At 33.9% G+C, this 19,596-nt stretch overlaps 1 protein-coding gene across 2 annotated transcripts in view; it reads right to left on the reverse strand.

The window, feature by feature from the left end:
* Positions 1-761: 761 nt before the first annotated feature.
* The window catches only part of NET1 (neuroepithelial cell transforming 1), a 95,114-nt gene continuing 76,279 nt past the window's right edge, over positions 762-19,596 (reverse strand). The window contains exons 1-10 of one of the 2 annotated variants that reach the window (XM_074194918.1): positions 18,617-18,898; positions 10,082-10,189; positions 9,360-9,527; positions 6,388-6,450; positions 5,978-6,074; positions 5,805-5,881; positions 5,016-5,273; positions 4,566-4,736; positions 3,204-3,390; positions 762-2,566 (exon numbers count right to left, since the gene is read on the reverse strand). In XM_074194918.1, the coding sequence (XP_074051019.1) occupies positions 2,163-2,566; positions 3,204-3,390; positions 4,566-4,736; positions 5,016-5,273; positions 5,805-5,881; positions 5,978-6,074; positions 6,388-6,450; positions 9,360-9,527; positions 10,082-10,189; positions 18,617-18,709 (1,626 nt within the window). In that variant the 5' untranslated portion in view covers positions 18,710-18,898 and the 3' untranslated portion in view covers positions 762-2,162. Of the gene's footprint in view, positions 2,567-3,203; positions 3,391-4,565; positions 4,737-5,015; positions 5,274-5,804; positions 5,882-5,977; positions 6,075-6,387; positions 6,451-9,359; positions 9,528-10,081; positions 10,190-18,616; positions 18,899-19,596 lie in introns of those variants that run through there. The other variant, XM_074194917.1, reaches the window with a different exon arrangement.

Below are 19,596 nucleotides of genomic sequence, written 5' to 3' on the forward strand. Positions count from 1 at the left end.
AGTTTAGAAGCCAGATTTAAAGGGATGAGTAGGAGGCGAGAAAGTAGAGGAAATTAATATAAACAGGACCTTTTTTAGGAGTTTGGCTGTGAAAGAGAGGAGACTCAAAAGATTGTTTGAGGGGAATCAAGTAAAGCTTGATTAAGAACTAATGGCTTAAAAAGAAAGAAAAGAGAAGAGAAGATGATGGAAGGAGAAAGCCCCCAAAAGAAGCAAGAGGGAATGGATAGAATCTACCTTTTCCTCTGAGATTTAAGTAAAGGAAGAGAGTGGGAATGACGTTGAGGTGTTTGGGGTTGTGGAAAAAAGAGGGCTTGGAACAGAGAACCTCCTTTTTTTTCAGTGAAGTATTTATTAAAAGTCTTCAGCTGAGAGGGAGAAGACAATGATGTAGTGATTTGAAGAGAAGGAAAGTCTCAATACATGTCAACATACCCTATATTTAAATTTCACAAAATATACGAATATATACATATACAAGAAGCTTTTGGGGTGAGTTTGGGTTTTTTAATAGTATAATTCATTTATACAGACACCCCCTCTTTTGGTTTCATATATTCACAAACTTTTCCAATTCTCCTTTTCACTGTAAAATATGTAAGCTGTGATTAAAATTTTAGTCATTGTAGGGATGCACTCAACTTAAGTGTTTTTTAACAGATGGAAAACAAAACTAATTACTTTTTCTGATACATTCCCCTGGAAACATTTGGAAAGGTCTCCCAAGTGATCACACTCCTTGTGAAATTAAACCCCTAAAATAATACTACTAGTCAACTTTGTCAAGATTTAATCTTTTCCAAGTAACTTTTCTCAAATTCACTTCTTATTCACCATTCTTAACACCTTGCAAATCAAGTTCAATTCCCTCCAGCCTTCTTCAACTTGCTTTATACACCTTTGGTTTGTCTTCAATTTCCAATACTTTCACATTCTGGCAAAGACTAGCTATTTTACTTTAAGACAAAACCACTCCCCTTTTCCTTTTTGAAACTTATCAACCTGACCTTGTCCTTTTCTTCCCTAAGACTTTCACTGTGCTTCACAACAGCTCTCCTTCAGTAATGTGGAGCATAATCAAACCCTTTATTCATAATCAAACTTCTCCAAATGCTCCATTTAAAAGATGACTTTTTTTTACTGACTCAGGAAATAGTTTAGCTAAAATTATTTTAAAATAGATATATGTATACACACACACACATATACACCCAACACACACATACATATATACATACATACATATATTTTAAGAAAAGGAAGGCCAAACTTTAAAGAAATGCCAATGTGAAAAAACCATCAAAAATTTTAAAAAAGAAAATCTTAGCACTACTTAACAATGAAAAAAAAGTAACTAATTGGCAGCTTATATAAATGAAAAACAAAGAATGTGCAGTAAAAACCCAAAGTGTTCCAGTTATTAAAATATAAACTATTGAATTTCATGGTCTGTTTTCCAAAGAATTTCTATTTCATTTCAGATTTTAAAATACTACAGATACACATTACGCAGATTTTAATTGACTGTATAAAAATTCAATTTTGAGAAAAGTTCAGTTGTAAGATTAATGGGAAAAATATTGGTAAAGTTGTGAGTTTTCCTGACATTTCAATTATCATAATTGGTATCAAGAAGTCACAGCAGATTTCTTTTGCTTTATTTTTCTTGATTTATGTTTTCTTCTGCAGTATGACTAATATGAAAATGCTTTGCATGACTGCACATGGATAATATATCAAATTGCTTGCCTTCTCATTGAGGGAGGAAAGGGAAGGGAGAACTCAAAAGTTTAAAAAACAAATAGCAAAAATTATTTTTTACATTGTCATTGAGAGGGAAAAAAAAATCCATATTCTTTTTTTTTGTTTTTTTGCCCAAGGTCACACAGCTAGGTGATTATTAAGTGTCTGAGGAGGGATTTGAACTCAGGTCCTCCTGACTCCAGGGCCAGTGCTCTATCAACTGTGCCACCTAGCCACCCCTGAAAAAATTCCATATTCTTAAAAAAAAAAAACAGACCTTAGTTTAAGAAAGTTTTTACTATACCAGTAGCTGCCATTAAAACTTGAACACATTAGAATAAAGTAACCCTGGCAGATTCATATTACATCAAAAAATTTACATATTTATAAAGTCTTTTCTTTATTGGTACATGGTCCTGTTATACCAAAGTCTCTTTCCTTTTATCATTCAGCTGGGCCTTCTCTTGTGCTTTTTGGGACCCAGATTGTATTCTGTATGCTTTTATACCTGTGGAGTCTTCACTTAGAGCCACACTGGAAAATTCTGGGGAATTTTCATCCACTTCTAGAGGTATCAGACCAGAAAGTGTTGATGATTTCCTTTGGGTTTTGATATGTGATACCAAAGGGTTGTTCTTTTCACATCCCTTATTGAGCTCTGACAAGCCCTTAAACTCTGTTGGGCTGGTGGACTGATGAAAGGAGGCAATGGCAGTACGGATACAGTTGAACCACTGTTGCTTATGGAACACATCATTAGCTTGTAAAGTGTGGGACTGTCCTGGCAAAGGCTCTCGAAAACGAACTCTGAAGATATTTTTAGCTGGAAAAAATAAAAAAAAAATCTTATTTTAAAAAAGAGATTATACTAGCAAAAAGGATCAGATTGTAACTGATAATATTACTTCCCTTAAAAGATTTTACAGATAAGAAAATTTGGAGATTTGCTTAAATTTTCTGCCCTTCTCCCATTTACCAGAACAATCTGATGGTTGTTGGGTGTATATTATAAATTTCAAAAGATACAAACACAAGAATATTTCCATTCTTTAATTATTTGATCCTAGCAAAGATGTTAGGATTGAAGTCTGGCCTAATTTCTGTGAAATTTTTTTGTCTTTTTCTTTTTAATGATGAAAGATTTACTAAAGCAGATCAGCACCTCATCTGAAAGAGCTATCCAGCTGTTATGAGATAGGAACAGAATTTGAACGGGGTCTTCCTGATGTCAAAGCCATTTTTACCTTTCACTATTGGAGTTTTAGACCATTTAAAAGAATACTAGGACAAGATGGTTTTATTTTTGAAAAATCAGAGAAAAAATGTTTATCTAAAAAAAAGAAACTTTGGGTTAAGTTTTGGTGAATTACAATTAAAGATACTATATGCCACATCTCAATACCAGATACCATACATTAATATTAAAAAAAAGTGAAATTATCTAAAACATTTTTCTTTACCTTTGTCGGAATTGCTAAAAGCACCTCTAAATGACCCTCCCATTCTGACGTCACCATCTTGCAAATCCTCTAAAACCAGCTCTTGGACAGGAATAGGCTGACGGTAGACTTGGTAAGAGAGGCGTTCATTGCGTATAACAGGACGAGTCAAGACAAGGATATCTTGGAACAAGAAAATATAGAGTTTCTGGGGAAATGAAAGACAATAAAACAAAATATGAAATTATTATTTTTGGAGGCTGGCATTAGGGTCAGGTAGATGGTTTAGTGGATAGAATACTGTGCCACTTACTATTTAGGTGGTTTGAGCAAAACAGTTAATCTTTGCCTTCCTTAGTCCACTGGAGAAGGAAATGGCAAACTACTCTAGTATCTTTGTCAAGAAAATCACATGGACACTATGGTTGAGGGGTCACAATGAATCTGTCATGACTGAACTAAAAAACCATACTGCTAATACTGATTTGATTCAATAACACATGCCTCAATAAATTATTTTAGTGAAAACTATTTTCTTTATCCAAGGACAATATTCTCAAAATGGTTTAATTTTCTAGATGTAAATGATTTTATTCAAAAAATGTCTAATTTCAGACTGTGACTCCTGTTCTCAATTATTATTATTTATATTTATACCTTTGTGAGTGGAAAGTTAATTCAATCTAGGCTTCTAAGCATTTTTTAAGTTCCTACTATGCACCAGGCTTAGCTAAACACAAAGGCAAAAATAGTCTTTGTTATCAAGAAGCTCATAATATAATGGGATATTGTGGAGGGGTGTGGTGACAACATATATTCACAGGAGATCCATACAGAATAAACTGGGGGACAGTGTTAGAAGGAAAGCATTAAGATTAACGTCTCAGAAAGGTGTTTGACAGAAAGTGAAGCTTTAGCTGAGCCTGAAGCTATGAGATAGAGATGAGAAGGGAGAGTTCCAGGAATGGGGGATACAGCCTGTGAAAATGACCTCTAAGTGTCCTTTCTAGGTCTGAAAATTTCTTGATTTAAACAAAAGCATTTAGAAAATAGTTATGACTATCTTGTAATCACTTTATCAGATATTTGAATTATTACTTGAAGATGATTACACAATGTAAAAAATAATGATCCTTTTAAATATAGTAATTCCCCTCCTTTTTTTGGGTGAGGCAATGACTTGACCAAGGTCATAAAGTCAATAAGTATCAAGTATTGGAGGCTGAATTTGAACTCAGGTCCTCTGGACTCCAGGGTTGGTACTCTATGCACTGTGTCAATATATCTCCAAACATTTTTAAAAGATATAAAAAAGTGATCAAAACAAAAACAGTTTGAATAACTTTCTAATTTCACTTTACACTAGTAAGGAAATAAACTTACATGTCCATTTTTATTCTTCAATTCTCCATGGCAAAGCAACACTTTGCTAGCATCAATCCTAGGATCCTTCTGCTTGTCATCTAAATATTCCAGTTTGTCAATATAATATTGGCATTCTGATTCTCCTTTCTTCAAGTTGATATCGGAGAGTACTCCTTGTATTACCAACAGCTAAAAGACAAAAAAACCTCTTGTAGCAGTGTTTTTTTTAAAATAATATTTGCTTAAATATCCTTAATATTCCATTTCCCCAACTACATTAAAAGGCAGAATTTGCCATTTTTCTGTGCATCCAAGGCACAATGCAAGTACAAAAGAGTGTACACAGTAAAAATTTGATGTTGATGATTAACTTGAAAGTACCATTTTACACCATTCTAAGGTAATCCATAAATCTATAAATAAAATATTTCTAAAAATTTACATATATAAATTATTTTTATTACTTACAGCTTCTTCTAGAAGTTTTATATCAGTGTGGTCTTTGGGTGTATGTCTGAGAATTTCTTTTAACAACAAAGGGTATTTGACTAGGCGACTTCGAGGAATATCCAGGAAGCTCCAGAGGTCTAATTTTCTACTGAAAGGAGACTCAAGGCATCGTTGAAGGAAATCTTGAACTCTTGCATCTTGTTTTTTTTGATCAAGAAGAGCTTTAGCTGCAAACTGGTTACTGCAGTATCCTTTATAAGCATTTAAACCTGGCAACTGAAAGATTTTAAAATGAAACTTAAAGTAATTTTAGGAGAGACATCATTACTGAAAGTCTTGGATATACAACAATTTTCATAGTAAATTCTAAAAATCTACATGTTTATCACAATGGATTTGGGAGGTAGTAAATTTACAAGCTCATCATGAATTTTGTCCAGTTGGAGAATGATAGTTTCCCCAACTCTAACTACATGATGAGTTTTCTCCTCCAGATTAGATAGAAAAAAGTATAAATTCCTGATCTATCATTTAATAATTGTGAGATCTCTGTAAGGCTTAGTGAACCCCTCTGTTTAAAAAAGAAAGAGGGATGTGAAGGGGAGATTGTCCTGCCTCCTTTTGATGAAGATGAAATGATATAAAACATTAAGTATTTTGTAAATCATTAGGCATTGTATATTTTTATTATTTAACATGTTCAGTTAAAGTGTCTTATTTGTGCTGGTTCAATGATCCAGATCTTTCAAAAATTTGTCAATAAATTTCAATGAACTATCCTTTCAACAAATTTAACTTATCACATACCCAGTTCACAAGTATACGACCAATTTCCTCTACTGTCCCATCTGGCTTTGTTGCTTCTCCCAATCTTGCCAACAGATCTGAAATATTAAAAAGGTAAAATATTTTACAGTTGTTTTTAAAATGACTTGCAATAGATAATCATATGCAGTTGAAAAATAAATTGTAGGTTTTACCTTCATGCAGAGGTATGTAGGCATCTAAATCTCCAAATATGTGTGTGAGCTCTTCCTCTGACATAATAGATAGCTTCAACATTGGGTCATGGTAGGCCTATTGGGGGAATCAGGGGAAACTTGTCACATGTAAAACTAGCTAATTACAGTAAGACTACATCTGAAAACAGTCAATCAGAAAATGGGCCAAGTGAATATATTACAAGTAGAGGTGATAATCATGTAAGATGATTTTATTTCAAAAGACAGGATTTAGGAATAGATTGTTTCCATTTCCAAGTATTTAATAAGCATTTTAAAGTATTTTGAAAAAGTAGTGGAATTTTAATTTTTTTGGTGAAGTTGAGGAGAGATATAATAGAGGGAAATTGGGGAAATGGCATTTTTGAGAGCAAAAACTACTTACTGACCTTTCTGGCAAGCTTAAGATCCTCAATTAAATCTTGTTCTCCTCGGAGCATTTCATATATTGCCTGAAAAGGAAATACATTACATAGATGTGTTCTTTGCCTCTCTCTCTCTCTCTCAAAAAAAAAAAAGAGTAGTTATTGTAAAATTGCTTATATGGAGGGGCAGCTAGCTGGCAAAGTGGATAATAGAGCCCTAAAGTCAGGAGGACCTGAGTTCAAATTCAGCCTCCATCACAAGTTATATGAGCCTGGACAAGTTACCTAATTTCTGTCTTCCTCAATTTCCCCAACTGCATAATGGGGATAATAATGTCAACTACCTCCAAATGTTATTGTGAAGATCAAATGAGATAATATTTACCAAGTGCTTAGCATAGTATCTGGCATAAAAGATACTATATAAATGCTAGTTATGATAATCATCATCATCATCATTACACATATTGTAATTATTATATATAATCTATATAATAATATAATATTACTCAGTGTTTGGTAAAATAAAATTAATATCTTGACTAGACACTTGGGGACCATTACATGATCTGAGATAATGTATGCCATTTAGAATTGTTTGAAAATGGTAAATTCTTTGGTGTAAAAGCTCTAATAACATGGCTAAAAAACAAACTACCAAAAATAATTCTTTGATTTTGTGACAATCTGATCTAAAAGCAATGAGCAAGATGAGCAGAACCAGAAAAACATTGTAAAACCTAACAGCAGCATGGGAGTGATGATGAACCTTGATGGACTTGCTCATTCTATCAGTGCTACAACCAGGGACAATTTTGGGCTATTTGCAATGGAGAATACCATCTGTATCCAGAGAAAGAACTGTGGAGTTTGAACAAAGACCAAAGACTATTACTTTTAACTCAGGAAAAAACCTGTTGTCTTATTTTGCAATTTTGCTTTTTCTTCCTTAAAGATGTGATTTCTCTCTCATCACATTCAACTTAGATCAGTGTATACCATGGAAACAATGTAAAGACTAACAGACTGCCTTCTGTGGTGGTAGGTGGAGGGAAGCAAGATTAGGGGGGAAAATCGTAAAACTTAAAATAAAGAAAATCTTTCTAAAAAAATAAAAGCATTGTGTCAGTCAAGAAACATTTATTAAGCTGTCCATTTTGTTCTAGGCATTGGAGTGAACTAACCTTAATTCAAAAAGAGCTGACATTCTAACAAGCAGTAAAGCAGCACAGGGGTGAAGTGGAGGCCAAGAACAAATAGAACAAATTTAAGATGAGAGAAAGGCTGTTGGGGGAACTCAATAAAAGTTGGGGAAGGATCTCTTGAAAGGCTTCACACAGACAGTAGTTTGAGCTTTGTTTTGAAGGAAATGCAACCTGTGACATGGAGTTGGGAATTAAAGGGTTCAATATGAGGAACAGAGTGAAGGTCTGTTTGGCAGGAACACAAAGTATAAAGGAGGGCTAGGAGGTAATGGGCTTTAAAAGACAAAGAAGCAACTTTATATTTTATCCGAAAGGCAGTAGGAGTAGGGCAGTTATATAATCAAATTTGTATTTAGGGGAAAAATTACTTTGGTAATAGTGTGGACAACAGACCAGAGTGAAGAGAGCCAAAGACACCAATGAGGATGTTGGTTGTTGAAATAATATAGACAACAAAGAACAATAAAATTGATCATACTCTTTTATCCAACAATACCACTACTAGGTCCTCATCCCATAGGAAAAAAAACTGGAAAAGTCTCACATATTCAAAAATATTTATAGCAGCTCTTTTTTTTTTTGTAGTGATAAGGAACTGGAAATTGAGGGGATATCCATCAATGAGAGAATGGTTAAACATGTTATAGTATATGAATATTATGGTACTGTTCTGTAAGAAATCATGAGCAGCTGGACACATTGTACACATAAACAACATTGTGAGATGATCAAGTATGATGGATGCAGCTCCTCTCAGCAGTTCAGAGATCAAGGACAATCCTGAGAGATCTACTATGGACAATGCCATCCACATCCAGGGAAAAGCCATGGAATCTGAATACAGAGCAAAGCATACTATTGTCCACTGTTCAAAAGCTCCTTTTATTTTTTCCTTTTTTTCTCTGGCTTTTCCATTCCCTTTAATTCTAATTCCTCTTTCACAACATGATTAATGTGTAAATATGTTAAACACATGTACAACTTTTAGCAGACTGTTTGCTGTTATGGGGAGGGGGGGAAGGAAAGGGAGTGATAGAAAAATGTGGAACTCAAATCTGCAAATGGATGAATATTGAAAAACCACTATTGCATGTAATTGGAAAAATAAAATTTCAACAAAAAATAATATAGGCAAGAGGTGATGAGGGCTTGAACTAAGGCAATAACTTATGTGAAGCTGAGATGAGAGTAGGGGGTGAATATGAGAGATGTTTACATTAAAGCTCTACTTTTAGTAATTCACAGACCTTATATCATTGCTTCAAGGACTGTGATTCTTAGTCAGTATAGGCATTCCCTTTACCAGGCAAATAACAATTCCAGTAAGTATTAGCTTTATAAATTGTTGAGGCAGAAAGAATCTTCTTTTTTGTGGAGCTCAATCTCTGAACTTAGGCTGTTTCTCAGGTTACAGACATATAGCTATCTGACTAGTCCTTTTGAGTATAGTAGCCACTGGCTACCATCATTGGCACAGCTTTAAAAAACTCAGCTATCACTTTCTATTCCATAATGAGGCATGAAAGATTCATGAATTCATTTAAAATGATTATATATACACACCCTAGAGTATATAAAATCACTAATCTTAATAAACAAGTTAATTAGGGCATTAGAACCAGCATTCTACTAATTTAATTAGCATTCCATAACTATTTTTGCCAGTTTTGCAAATTTTGAGAAATTTAGAGAAATACACTTAACATATAGTAACAACATCCTAAGATTATAGCAGGTCTTTCCCCTATGACAGACATCAAGCATTAATGACATTTTGGATACACAACTTACCTCCTGACGTTTGATTTCTTTGGTGGTTAAAGATTCTTTCATGTTGATATCTAACATCTCTGACCATCTTACACTGTTTCTTCTTTTAGAAGGAGTTGGGACAGTAGCCCTACTAAATGACTTCTGGCCACAAGCAGGAGATCTGCTTTCACTTCGAAGTGTAAATGACTATTAAAAGATAAAAAAAATATAAAAGTATTAAAAAAAAAATCCTAACAATCAGAAAATATTTTAGTCGGAAATTAAATTAAAAAAATTTTAAATAAAAAAAGCATTAAAGAGGTTATGGCTTTTTCTTACTATATAGTATATTACTATCAGATCAAACCTTTTTTTTCTGAAACTGTAATTTTGAGGTAGAGATCATTCAAGAAATTCTTATTATAAACTAAGATCATGATTTCATTTGTTTTGATAACAATGTTATTTAGCTATTAAATTATTCCAAAATCTCTTAGCATATTTCCATTTATTTCTCATTAATGTGGCAGTATAACAAGTAACATCAGAATCATTAAGACCCGAGTTCAAGTGCCTATGACACAAACCTTGTTAAGTATTTAAGCATGTAAGTTAAAGAAAAACTGCCTAAGTTGGGAGAGAGATCCCTAAGAGGAGTTTCCTATGTCAATGAAATCACAGGGCCAAACCAAAAGTGAAGCAAAACAAAAACTTCTACAAAAAATATAATCTCATTTCTTCATAAAGGAACTTTTTCTTACTTGTATTGTTTGTCCAAAACGTCTGACTGCTCCATTTCTCACAGGAGAGATTAAACTTGCTAAAGATGAGACCCGGGCCAGAGATCGAACTCTTTTATTGCTTGGCTCCTGTGTAAGCAAAGACAGATTTTCATACTCAGTTTTTGCAAACAAGCTAGAACAATATCGAAGCAATAACAACATATATGCTTTCATACAAAGAACAGAAATGTGATTTTCTGAAAGAACAACATGGCACTTACTAAAAAATGAAAAACTCCCAAAATCACTTTCAGAACACATCATGTAGCAGTGGGGAACATTAACAAAGTATTTATTGTTCTAACTCCATTTAAAATGTCAAATATCTCATAAATATAACACCAAATTTGTTTTAGAATATAGTAAAATCTTATTTTGGTCTCTTAATTGTAATTATCAATATTAACTTCTTTAATCAAGTGCTGTCCGTCAAGACCTAGAAACGGATTGATGTCAAATTATCTGAGAAGAAAAAAAAATACTTGTAGACATAAGAAAACCAGATTTACTAATTAAATTTTGTAACCTTTATTCCTATTCTGGTCAATGAACAAATTATTAACTTAAAAGCAAGTAGGAACAATGTATCTTAGAATCTAAATTTAGACAACCAGTTAAGCATTTATCAAGTGCTGACTTTGTGCCAGACATTGCACTAAGCATGCATGCTGAATACAAAGAAAGGGAAAAAAATAAAAACACTGTCTCTAGTCCTTTGAGGAGTTGATATTCTCATGGAGAAAACAATATAAAAATAACTATGCATATAAACAGGTTACATACAGAAAAGAAAAATAATCTCAGAAGGAAGGTAGGTTTGGGACTGGAATGGACTCTAGTAGAAGGTATAATTTGAACTGAATCTTGAAGGAAGCTAGAGGAAAAAATAAAAAAATGTTCTTCCTATCAGTTACTAAAAGTTGGTGCGACACCTTCAAAGATGGCTTTTATGTATTATGTACTTTTCTGTATAATTTCAGAACTGAGTCATCCACAGTATATCTAGGTTACTCAATTTTTAGAGTGTAGGAGTTTATTCAGGGATTTTGAATTTCTAGGGTTTTTTTAATCTTTAATTCTAAACTTAAACACTAAAAAGGAAAAAAAAATTTCTATACACAACCTGAATCTCTATACCCCCCCATAATCTATTTTACTTTCAAAATTGTCCTGTTTGTTTGTGCTTCCTTCTTTGTCTTCTATACATTTAAAAAAAATTTCAATGGGTTAGTACTTGCTCACCTCCTCTTTTCCCCTAAACCCCAATGAAAATGGAATAACAACAGTCATACAAATGAATCCATATAATGATCATGTCTAAAATATGTCTGTACAATTTGCTCATTTATTCACTGAGATGAAAAAGATGAGTAATATGACTCGTCACAGATCCTCTAGGGGTATGGCTTATCATTTAATTGATCAGAATCTTTAAAACTTTGTTGTTTATCTCTAACATGTTACTCGTTCTCCTGGGTCTACTCATTCATTGGATCATACTAGCTAAGATTCTCTGAATGAACTCTGTTGTTTCTTATATAGCAACAACTCTCCACAAATGCAATATACTACAATGTGCTCACTCAATTCAGTTCTTTGCTTCAGAGGCACCACCATCTCCTGCTGTGCCCCCCCCCCCCCCCAACTCCTACCTTTTGGAATTAGAAGTTTGCTTTGTTTGCAGTTATTTCCTCAGTACTGTCTTCCCTCCTAAAGCATTCTATCTCACCATCCTGGTTTGTTTCTCTCTTTACTGTATTTAGGTATAATGGAGCCTAAATCACCTAACATGGATGGATGGAGATATCCAGAGGGGACTTTGGAGCATGCCTAGATGGTCCAAGATGGAGGCACTCTTTGGTATGTCTTCCTAATTCCAAGTCTAATACTATCTACTGTTGCCACCTAGATGTCATTTATATTTGTTCTATGCTAAATTATTTATAATAGGATGAAGAAAGACTGGAATCAGAATTTATCAGGAAGGGTCTTTAGACATCACCTTGTCAATAGGTAAAGAATTGGAAGAGAGCCCAAAGTCAATCTTTATCATTTTTGTCTAGGCTTCTATGGGAAGTAAACAAAGGTAGAAGAGGTAGAGATGCTCTCTATTGCTGCTTCCAGATTCTGCATTTGCTGCCTTCTTTTAAATTAATTTAATCCAAATTTAGAACCCAGTCAAGATTTTGGTAGTTATTTGACAGCCAACTCATTCTGCTCCCTTTTTCACTGAGTTCAGTGTCTTAGATCACAGTGATCTCCACTCCAAATTTTTCTCATTCTGGAGGGCTTCATCATACATTTTAACATTCTCTTAAATGCTGCCTTATTTTCTTGTTCATCAATGATAATTCTCATGCTCTACTCCAAAAGGGGGTGACCATGCTCTTGATCTTGATGTCAAGGTTTAACCTCCATATTCAAGTGGTTAATTTTTTGTTTCTGATCACAATCATTTATCTCTCCATCTTCCCTAAGTTTCCCCTACTCCTCCTAAACCTACACTTTGTCCTTATGTATGTCTCCATGGCTCAGGATTAACCCAGGCCATTAACCCTACTCTCAGTACTTCTTCATTCACAATCTTGAGTTCCTGGTGAACCAGTTCAATTCTATACTATACTATATTGTACTATATTATATTCTTGAATCCCCTGTTATCTTGTTCTATATCTTACCACTTTCCAAAATCCTAACCCAACAAATTTATACTGGCTCTCACGACAAGATGATCCTCATTTTTCCTTTACTGATCTCCTATTCCAAACCTTTTCTTAAGTATTCTATGCTACTCTCTCCCTACCCTCCTTCTTCTAAGGACTTCACTTCATACTTTGTCTCCAAAATGGATGACATTCACAGTAAATTCCTTATCTTCCCCTCTTCTCTCTATATCCCTCTGAAGCCAGCTCCCTTCACTCCAGTTTCTGACAAGATGGACCTTCTACTTAACAAAGCCAACCTTAGTCTCCACACATACCCTTAGATTCTACCCCTTCACTTCTCCAAAACATTGCTTCCACCATTACTCTTATTCTTGTTTTCTCTAAACTTCAATCTCTCTCTAAAAACTGGCTCTTTTCCTGTTGCCTTTAAATATACCCAAGTTGCCTGCATTAAAAAGAAAAACCCTCATTAAATCTTGTCATGCTTGGTAATTATCATCCTCTGCTTCTTCTCAGCTAAACTCTGAAAAAAAAAACAAACAAACCAGACACCATATTTGGTGCCTCCAAAACCCTTTGTAATCTGATTTCTGACTTAATTATTCAACTGAAACTACTCATTCCAAAGTTATCAATTGATCTTTTCCTAATTCTTACACTTTAAAATTTCTCTGTACCACATGACACACTGTTAACCACCCCTCCTGAATATACTTTCCTCTTTGGGTTTTTGTGCCCCCATTCTCTCTTCACTATAATACCTGTTGTCTGACTCCTCCGTTGTGGTCTCTTTGTTGGATCTTCATGTCACAGCTATTCTTTGAGTGTATTTTCCCTTGGCCTTTCAAGGCCCTCAACTCTTATTTATATTTCATCTACTCCTATGCAGTATATCTCTTACATATGTATTCCTCTTTTCACTCACATAGTTAACCCCATAAAGTTCAGGTCCCCTCACCTCAACTACTATAACAACCTTCAATTAGCAGGTAGGTGGGTAGAGAGGATAGAGCCCTGGGCCTAGATTCAGGAAGACAGATCAAATTCAACCTTACAAACATACCAGCAATGTGTTGCTGAGCAAGTCACTTGGTCTCCATTTGCCTCAGTTTCCTCAACTATAAAACAGGAATAATAATAGTACTTCTCAAGCAGGGTTGTTGTTGCTATTATCTAAGATAATATTTGGTATTGAATAGGCCCTATATAAATGCTACTTCCTGGGACAGCTAGGTGGCACAGTGAATAGAGCATTGGCCCTGGAGTCAGGAAGTCTTGAGTTCAAATTCAGCTTCAGACACTTAGTAATTGCCTAGTTGTGTGACCTTGGGCAAGTCACTTGACCCCACTACCTTGCAAAAAAAGAGAGAGAGAATGCTACATTCTTCCCCTAATTTCTCTGCCCCAATTTATGCTCCAATCATCTGTCAAAGTTCTGAGGATGCCACCATGACCCCCATTTGGCAAATTCCAGTGTCTCCTTATTACTTCAGGATCAAACTGTAAGTCCTTTGTTTAGCTTGTAAAGTTCTTTATAACCTATTCTTCCAATCTTTTTACACTGTAATCCTCTCCCTGAATTTCTATGATTTAGTCATATTGATTTATTAACTGTTCCTTGTGATACTCTTTTCTTTGAACCTTGGCTTCTTGAATTCCTAGCTTCTTTTAAGATTTTCTGAGATCTTTCCTGGTTCCCTCAGATTCTTGTCCCACATTTTCTATGAGTATCTTCATCAGTTCTATATTTAGCTTGCACCTTGAGGGAAGGGCTTGCTTTTTCTTACATATAAAATGCTTTATAAATGTTTGATAAGTCAATACCAGAACATTTCAATAATTTGTTAATTATCATCCCATACTGAAGTTTTTATTAATTCAACATACTAAAAAAGAATGTAGAAATAAAGGAGATTTCAGTCCTTTCTTCTAGGAAATGGCCTCTGGGGCAGAATCTATTTCCATTTTTTTCTCAACACTTCAATTCCTAGTACACACTAAACTTTTAAATAATCATTATCATTATTCTAGTTTTATTAATGTTTGGAATTTGATGATTCCTTCACTTTAAGAGGAAGAGGAGCTCAGAGTCATGAACAACCCCATTCTCATTTTGTAATGTCTCTCTATTTTGGGGGTTACTGTTTGTATCAGTGTCTTTTACTTTATTTTTTTTGTCTGCTTGTTTTTTTTTGGGGGGGGGTTAAGTGACTTGCCCAAGGTCATACTACTATATAATTATTAAGTGTCTGAGGCTGCATTTTAACTCAGGTCCTTCTGACTCCAGGGACGTGCTCCATCTACTGTACCACCTAGCTGCTCCCACAATTTACCTTAAAAGAACCAAAACAATCATATATTTAATGCTTTGAATTAATCAAGAAATTGAGAGAGCTGGGAAGATATCCCTAAAATTATTATCAGAGAAATAAGGTGTACAATATTAGTATATACTATGTTCTTTGGGACAAATACGACATCTCTTTACTAAATGATACTACATTCCAAAGGATAATAAACTTGTGTTTTAGTGAAGTTTCTGTACTTCATTTCATATGAAATATTAGGATATGTAGTGAGAAAACCTTATAGTTAATTCCAAGAGCTCAGTTACAGTTTCAGGGGAAAAAAATTAATTCCAACTTTAAGACTATTGAACAAATGGGACAAACAAAAGTGAACTGAAAAATAAGAGGCCTTTCACATATAGAGTTAATTGACACATTGAGGTAAATGACATATGTGAATGTCTTTCCACTATGCATCTGTGCAAGACTGAAGTGACACATGCATGTGCAGAAGGTCTGTCAAAAGGCATTCCTTTTCCTTTAGTAAAAACAGTACAAAAGGACTTCTGTTAGAAGGCAGACATAGTTACCATTCCCCTAGAATAAACTAAGAGTCATATTAAGATAAGCTAATATTAAGTAGAAACAAAACAGGTGTCAGTTTGGTTCTTTTTTGGGAATGAAAGTAACTCCCTTAAGGCAAAGAGGATTTAGCTTTCCTAGGTGTTCTTCCAGGGAATTAAAAAAAAAATTCCTGATATTATCTATAAGTTAAGTATTATATGACTATAGTAAATCAATTTAAGTAACAAAAATTTTCTTACAGTAAAAACAAGTGCTGAACAAAGGTAAATATTATTAAAAATACAAATTTTTAAAGCCAAATAATGGGTATAACTTTTATTTTCCTTTGAAAATATGAACTATAAAATAACTATAATGTTTGTTAAAAAGTTTAGCATTATACAAAGTTTTTAAGTGATCTTGCAAACATACAGAGAAAATAAATATCAACTATCTCACATAACTATGAATCACATTAGTATTAAAAGTACCTAATTTCTCTGCCAGTTTCAGGCTTGGCCCTTACCCAACTAGGTGGCCAGGGGCTTGGGTTAGCTTTAAAATTGGTCTGGAGGTGGGTGGTGGATAGGGAGTTGATTTTGGTTTCTTAAGTCATCTGTTCTATTTCTATTTATGTTCAAACCATTAGGTGACAGTTATTTATTTACTAGCACTGAAGGAAACTTATATGACTACATATATATATATATATGTAATACATATATGTGTATGTACACACACACACACACACACACACACACACACACACACCTCAAATAGGGTAAAAATGAGCTCCTGGGTTTTTGTAGTTTTATTTTTTTTTTGCCTTTCTTTGTGAAACTTAAAATAGTGTCCCAAACACAGAAGGCACTTAATAAATATTAGTTTTCTGATAAGCTGAATAACCCTCTTTTCCCACCCAAGGCATTGATTGCTGACAAGAGATTTTTTTGTATGCTTGAATAGAATTAAAAGGGGATCACATATATGAAAACAAAAAAGAAATGGATAATCAAAATTTTCACCACAAGGAGAAAAATCTTCCACTTCCATAAAGTTTTCATTACAGTACAAAGAGCAGCAATGTGTATTATATATGTAGAGGACTTTCTCCTACAAGCAACCTTTAACCAATAGTAAAGGTCACTTGCAGGGTATGAGGGGAAACATCACTAAATTTTGCAATTTAAATTTCCACAACATCCTTAGTAGTATTGCCACAATGTTTTTTTCAGGTATGTATACCTTTCTCTCTACTCATAGTCACCAACCTAGCTCAGTCCTTTGTCCTAAATTACTAATAGCCCAGACTAATGCAATAGTCTCTAATGTCTCCATCTGAAACCTCTTCCCAGTGTAGTTACCCTATGAGATATTTCTGAAGCACAGATCTGATCATATACTGTGACACTCTTTCAAACTCTCTCCTCTTCCTCCCCCCATCCCCCCATAAACTCCAGTGGTGGTACCCTATCAACTCTTGGAACAAATGCCACCATTTGGTATTTAAATTTTTTCATAACTTGGTCCAGTCCTCCCTTCCCATCCATTACACAATTTCTCCATCTCATATACACTAAGAGTCCAGTGAGGTTGCTTTCTTGTTATGCCTCACAAACATCACTCCATTTTCAGTTCCTGTGCCTTTGTCCTGGTTATTCTCCAGGCCAGGTTTCCTTCAGTTCAAACAGCATCTTCTACAAGAGGCCACTCTTTCTCCTTTAAGCATTAATATATGCTCTATATGTTTTTTATATAAACTTTTATGTGTGCAAGTTGTCCTCCTCATTAGAATGTAAGCTCCTTGAGAGCAAGAACCATTTAGCTCAGGACTTTATATCTCTATCACAAGGCACTTAGTAGCTGCATGAGTGAACTGACTGCCAATTTACCCACCAATTTTATTTTACTTTAATGAGAAATTTTTTCAGATTTTGCTTATTATATAATAGAATTAAGATTTTTAAGATAAATCTTTGATTAAATATGCTCTCTGATTTTTTAAAAATGTAAATAATTTTTGTCTTGTTAAAGTTTAATAGTTATGGCTTAATACAACACTTGAGACTACACATAAGAGAATCTTTGTTAACAAAGGAGAAGGCATATAAAATTCACAGAAGTTATCTTAAAATATGAAAATTTATACCTTACATAACTTCTATCCAGAGACAATTTAATACTGAGTGAAAATCATTTCATTTTTATTTTAGGAATTGTTTTTATAGGAAGAAACGAAAGTTGCAGAAATTAAATTCAGCTTCTGGATTCTAGAACTTGCCTAGTTGTTCTTTAATCATCTGAATGGACTTATATTTAAAATAAAGCAGATATTTTAAACCTGAGTAGTGAAGAAAAACTAGTTGATTATTGAGAACAAAATAATCAATTATTGATTTTGCTAAATTCCTCTTCAAATATTATTATTTAACAATGTGATGAAGCACATAAGGAAAAAAATGCCAAACAAAATTGATTTATGAAGGAAGCAGTTTTAAACACCAATGGGTTTAAGTTTAAATACAAAATTCAGTGTTTATAATCTGCCTTTCAAAATACAACTGGAGAAATGTCTAACGAAAATCTTGCTTTAAAACCGTCAGATAAAACATTTACTAATTTGATTAAAGATATGTTTATAAGAAATTTTTCAAATAACTATTTCAGAGAGTTAAAATAAGACTAGAGATTTAACATTGCTTTCTTCTGAGGAAGGACAGAACATAAAAGCAATCTGACAGATCAAGAATAAAAAAGTTAAGACATCAGACAACTTTATGCTTCCAATTTCTTCCAAGAAATAATTTTTTATACTTCTTAAAGTACTTAATAGACTGATATAGAAAGTAATGCACACATTTTAAATGCACACATTTAAAAATATATAGTAAGTAAATGTACATTTCTAGCCCATAAATCAACTTCAAACATTCATAAAAGGAGGACTGTAACATTTAAAACTGAGAAAAGCACTAAAATCATTTTCAAAGTCTTACCTCTTGTTCTCTAAAGGACTGATTATTAGCATCTAGAACCCGAATAGTCCTTTTAATAGGCAAGAAACTTCCAATTTCATCATGAGCCACCATGCTTTACCAAGTTCCACATACAACTTTTTTAAATAATCCACATCCGACTTGAGTCTACAAAGAATTACTATGGAATTTTTTTCTGTAAGCGTTCAGCCACCCTTGTCTGCCATTTGCCCAAGCTTCTTGCTGTGGTAAAACTCACAGCTTTACTAACTTCTGAGAGTTCAAAGCACAGCAAGGCAGGAGGAGGGGCGGCAGCAACAGACTACTTTAATAGGCTGGCTCCAAGAATCACATGACTTTGGTTAACTGACAGCTGCTGGCACACCTAGGCTGTGCAGTTTTCACAGTGGAGGAGAAAATCCTTTATACAAGACCTCTGGAATGTCTTTAGTTATTTCAATGAACATTATCATATTCTATAAGAGGATACTAGGTTTGGGTAGGATGGATGTTCCTAATGTATAGCTGAAACTTCTGTAGCATATTGACATCATAATAAGGATTTCAAAATGCTTCCAAAAACATACACTAATTTAGTATTTAATCTTTGGCATAAAGGTTAAAATAAATAAGCAACCTATGCAATTGCCATAACCTTATAGGTCCTTCCTCATTGCCTCAGCTATTAGTCCCTTCTCCTTTTTAGATATTTTGCTAGCTTGCAAACATTAAAAAAATTAACCTTTGTAATGTACAAAGAACATAAATAAGGAATTGTATATTAAACTGTACTACTTACTTACTGGCTATCCTGGAATGCTCACCTCCCCCTCTGGTTTACTTCAAGACTCAGCTCAAATGCCACCTATAAAAGGCTTCTTTTTCTTTGTTGTTTGATCATCCCTAACCTCATTTGAGATTTTTTCCATTTACATACCTAATATGCATCTTATATATTCAGTCTGTATATCAACCCCATTGAAGTGCTTGAAAGAATGGAC

This window comes from Macrotis lagotis, chromosome 7, assembly GCF_037893015.1.
Source record: "Macrotis lagotis isolate mMagLag1 chromosome 7, bilby.v1.9.chrom.fasta, whole genome shotgun sequence".
NCBI lineage: Eukaryota > Metazoa > Chordata > Mammalia > Peramelemorphia > Peramelidae > Macrotis > Macrotis lagotis.